This window comes from Cladosporium halotolerans, assembly GCF_011745625.1.
Source record: "Cladosporium halotolerans strain TM138-S3 chromosome Unknown Sca244, whole genome shotgun sequence".
Taxonomy (NCBI): Eukaryota; Fungi; Ascomycota; class Dothideomycetes; order Cladosporiales; family Cladosporiaceae; genus Cladosporium; species Cladosporium halotolerans.
Window position 1 is genome coordinate 1 of NW_027191690.1, and position 4,449 is coordinate 4,449.

General features: G+C 53.2%; 2 protein-coding genes across 2 annotated transcripts; both read left to right on the top strand.

Moving 5' to 3' along the window:
* Positions 1-1,327: 1,327 nt before the first annotated feature.
* WHR41_09482 (uncharacterized protein) lies at positions 1,328-3,396 on the top strand. Its single transcript, XM_069378085.1, has 5 exons — positions 1,328-1,550; positions 1,605-1,649; positions 1,701-2,089; positions 2,146-2,503; positions 2,559-3,396. The coding sequence occupies exons 1-5, from the start codon at positions 1,395-1,397 to the stop codon at positions 3,234-3,236; spliced, it is 1,626 nt and encodes a 541-aa protein (XP_069224815.1). The 5' UTR covers positions 1,328-1,394; the 3' UTR covers positions 3,237-3,396.
* A 514-nt stretch (positions 3,397-3,910) lies between these two features.
* On the top strand, positions 3,911-4,449 carry WHR41_09483 (uncharacterized protein; the record flags this gene model as incomplete). Its single annotated transcript, XM_069378086.1, has 2 exons — positions 3,911-4,041; positions 4,095-4,449. Coding segments are annotated over 2 exons (486 nt in total), but the record flags the coding sequence as incomplete, so codon positions are not given.

Here is a 4,449-nt window from a genome sequence, read left to right on the forward strand (position 1 = left end):
CTCGAATTCAAAACACTGCAAGCTGAGCTCGAGGTGGACAGATCAAAGTATCACGATCTGTGTGCACAATTGACACAGCTGCGTAGTCAGGTAGTAGAGGTGGAAGGACAGGTGGCAGCGGTTCTCAGTCGAGCCAACGAGCGGAAACACGCAGTGGGACTCGAACGCGCAGAGCTCCAAGAGCATGCGGCATCGATGAAGAAAATGGAGGCAGAGTTCTCCGACACTGGCAAAGAGCTGAACGGCCTGGTGGAGGCCTTGGGTATTTTTTGAGGTGTCTGCGGCGGACAGGACTTGTGATATGTCACTGTTCAGTGGAGACACAGCCGTCATATGAAATGAAGTTTTATGTTTTGGAATATCAGGAACGATCTGACGTATCGCCCCTTCGATACTAAACAACAAAAAGTCACGGACAATAACACCACAAACGTAAAGTTACTCATTTAAGGCAACAAACTTTGAGTGAAAACTCGGCGTCGTCAGAGTCGAAGTTCGTTGTCATATCATCTTGGTCGGGATTCTACTGGCAGGCATCCCAGCCAGCAGCAAAGGTGGCAGCAGGGCACACACACACACAATTACACGTATTGAGACGTTCCACGCTCAGGGGTGTGCGGGGAAGTCCCCGCGCCAATCGGATGCTCCGCCGAACAGCAGATCCTACAACAAGCCATGAAAGACCACAGGTTTGGGAGGAACAGCAGCTCCGTGGCGAGTGTCCGGCAATTGCAAAGGAACCAAGAACAGGTTTGAAATCAGGTCTTAGCATCGAGAAAGAAGCTCTTCGGCAAATAGTCGGCGGTGCTTTGGCGAAGGCCTGCCTAGGCTTCGTTGCAGCAGCCACCGGCGGCAGCTCGTCGAACGACGTACAGTCCTCGCGAGGTGAGCTCATGGAAGAGATAGCCAGCGTGCAGGCTCAGCTGACAGAGTTCATGACTTCTGCAGTAGCAAAACAGCAGCAGGATTTTGACAGGCGGACAACCGCAATACTCGAACGTCTGATGCAAAATATCCGCGATGCATCCAAGCGGTTGGTCGCGAGAACTTCCTGTTGGTCAGGTCAACATACGGAGGAGCCTTTTGGCCGGATCAAAGTCTCTTCCGCATTCGTCCACAGTGTAGGAGCGACCTGTCCAACAAGAATGCGGACGATGCTTTGCATCCCTGTCACTCAAGTTGGTCTGTCGGGGCGACAACCGCATTCAGAGCTATCATCCGGCTCAACGTGTCGCATGTGATCACGCTGTCGTAACCGCACTCGGCGGTACGACCTGCTCCTTGCCTGATATGCCGCCTATATAGTTCCTGTCTGAACTGAACTTGCAGAGCACTCTTGGTAAATCGACCCCCTCATCTTACAATCGAACAAAATTGCAGCGTGAGAAAGCACTATGACGATTCAGACCCAACAAGAGAAGGAGGTTGGCCAGCCAAGTGCTGTGGACTCGCAACAGACAGAGCTTTCCTTGGAACCGAACGCGGAACACGAGCCTTGGAAGCCAGACACAAGAGTCAAAAAAGCATTATGTGCACAGGCATTCTGCGTTGTGAGTGCAAAGAGATGATTAGTGTTGGACCACGAGGCTGATCTTATCAAACAGTTCATCATCTCCCTGGACATGACCATACTCACGGCTACCCTACCGGTATGCGCATGTATAACGCCCGCGACAAAAAGCCGCTGACCCAATGTCTAGACCGTTGCTCACGCTCTCGGAGCCAATGCCACAGAGTCGTTCTGGATAGCTGCCAGCTATCTTTTGGCCAATGCGGTATGTCAACCCACCATGGCCGCCCTCGCGGAAGCTTTTGGTCGACAGGCGATGTTTCTGGGCTCTGTCGGCGTCTTCACCGTAGGGAGCATCGCTTGCGCAACGGCTCCCTCAGTTGTCACGATGCTCGCTGGTCGCACCATTCAGGGCATCGGTGGAGGGGGAGTTATCAGCGTGAATTTGATCATACTATCGGATTTTGTACCGCTCCGCCAGCGCTCCAAATACCAAGGCCTCATCCAACTAGTATTCGCCCTTGGGACAAATATCGCCCCCATCATCGGCGGCGCTATGGTCGATTCCAGCTGGCGATGGTACGATCACCCGAAGAGGAGTTTGCTCTCACTTGCCAGTGCTAATGCTTGTGAAGGATATTCTACATCAACCTTCCGTTCTGTGCAGTCGGCCTGGTGATAGTTCCTCTGTTCTTGCGGTACGAGGAAGAAGTCACGCCGATGCGCGAGAAGCTGCGTTCCTTCGACTGGATAGGGTCGGCGTCGATGGTCGTCAGCTCCACCTTGTTCCTCGTCGGAATGAGCTGGGGTGGCAACAGATACAGCTGGCGAAGTTCAGCCGTTCTGGTGCCCATCGTCGCCGGCCTGGAAGGCATGTTGCTCACGTTTTTCTTCGAGCGACATGTCGCTAAAAACCCCTTCTTGCGTCTTTCAATATTCCAACATTGGTCGGGAAGTGTGGTGACCCTCTGCACCGTCATACAGGGCTATCTCGTGAGTTGATCGAAAAGGAAAAGCTTTCCTCGTTCGCACTGACACTGCGCGCCAGCTGTTCGCCATGACGTACTACCTGGTCATTTACCTGATGGCTTGTCAGCTTTACTCGCCCATCCTGGCTGGCACTGGACTTCTCCCTTTCGCCATGACCGTGGTGCCAGTTAGCGGAGTGACGGGATCGCTGATTACTCGGATTGGACGGTACCGATGGTCTATATGGTTGGGCTGGTCGCTCAGCGTCCTGGGCCTGGGACTGCTCGTCCTTCTCGGCCCAGGCACGCATCCGGCTGCGTGGGTCGTCGTCTTCATGTGCGCTGGAGCGGGACAGGGTCTGCTTCTCATCGGCCACTCAGTTGCCATCCAGGCATCGTGTAAGACGAAAGATGCGGCCTACGCTGTAAGCATGTACTCCTTCGCAAGAAGCTTTGGTCTATGCCTAGGTGTCATCCTCGGCGGCACGATCTTCCAGAACTTCCTTCGCGTGCGCCTTGGAAATGATGGTTTGCCGAGGATCATTGCCAACGATTTTGAGGCATACATCCCGATACTGCAAGCACTATCAAGTGAGAATTCGCCGAAGATGCAGCTCCGGGAAGCCTATGCTTGGGCGCTCAAGATGCTTTTCGCTACATCCACTGGCGTTGGCTTCTTTGCATTATTGCTCAGCCTGACGATCGGTGATTACACTTTGGACACTGCCTTCATTCCCGAGCACTCGTTGAGGAAGTGACGCAGAGTGCCGCAAAGCCAGTCGCACACAGTCAAGGACTCTGCACATGGTACGAAAGCGACAGCAAGAATTCTCGAGCAGAACGAGTGTGGTAATGGCATTTGAACTAAGGTAGCGTTCTAGACAAATAGCTCTGACCGGAAGTGCACCTTTGCAGCGAGGCGCTATTTCACATGATATTCATCCACCAGCCCTAGCTGGTCTATCGGTACACTAGAACAGTACCTCAGCGATTGGTACAGTACTGTAGCAGGTGCGACCTAATACTGCATGATCGCCTTTCAGACAAAGTTGGTAAAGCGTCGGGGACTGGTAACGTGACCGTATCGATCGGAAATACAGTCTTTGTTGAACCCGCTAGCTTCGCATACATCCTTAGCAAACTCGTGCGTCGAGTGATCTCCACTGACATGTGAACCTGTCGCCCATCAGGCGTGGAAGGCGACGTGTTTGGCGGCGAGGCTCCGCTCGATAGGCTCACCAAGTTATCGCCTTCTGAGCGACCGCGACCGCTGCGTGTCCTCGGCCGATATATCACATGGTCTGCAAGAGCTGTGGTGTCCCAAACTATTTCCCTGTTTGCTTTGATACAGCACCATCTTTCGACGCCTTTACCTCGCGCTCCTTTTCATTCGAACATTCTGAAGGAGCAGCTTGGTGCAAGAGACGCAGCAATGACGGCAACGTCTAGCGATGACACCGAGAGAGATGTCGAAGGGGTTTGCGAGGATGGACGATGCATCGATAGCCGCATTCAAGCGACTGAGTTGTCGTACTGTGTTCGTTGCGACAGCACATACTGCAGGTACGGGATGAGGAAACGCCGCGAGGAAGTCGAACGCTGATATGCTTCACCAGTCACTGCTGGGCTCTTCAAGGTCCGCATAGACCCAAGAAGAGAGGACCCGAAGGTTTACCACACGAGAAGGTAGATCTGGGCGTCATCCGGCGATTGAAAGGTATACTAAACCCATCAACGGATCCTTTGGTTATCCAGAAATCTCACCAAGAGGACGAATGGACCAAATGGTTCGGCGTGACTCGGGACAAAGAAGATCAAGTGCTGCTCGACGATTACGGACGCTATCTCACACTCGTCTCCGATATTGCGCGATCGACTAGCATGAAGACTCGTTATCCACAGCTTGTCTCTTTCGTCGGCGTCACCAACGCCGGGAAGTCCACTTTGATCAAGATGTTGGTTCACCGCGGA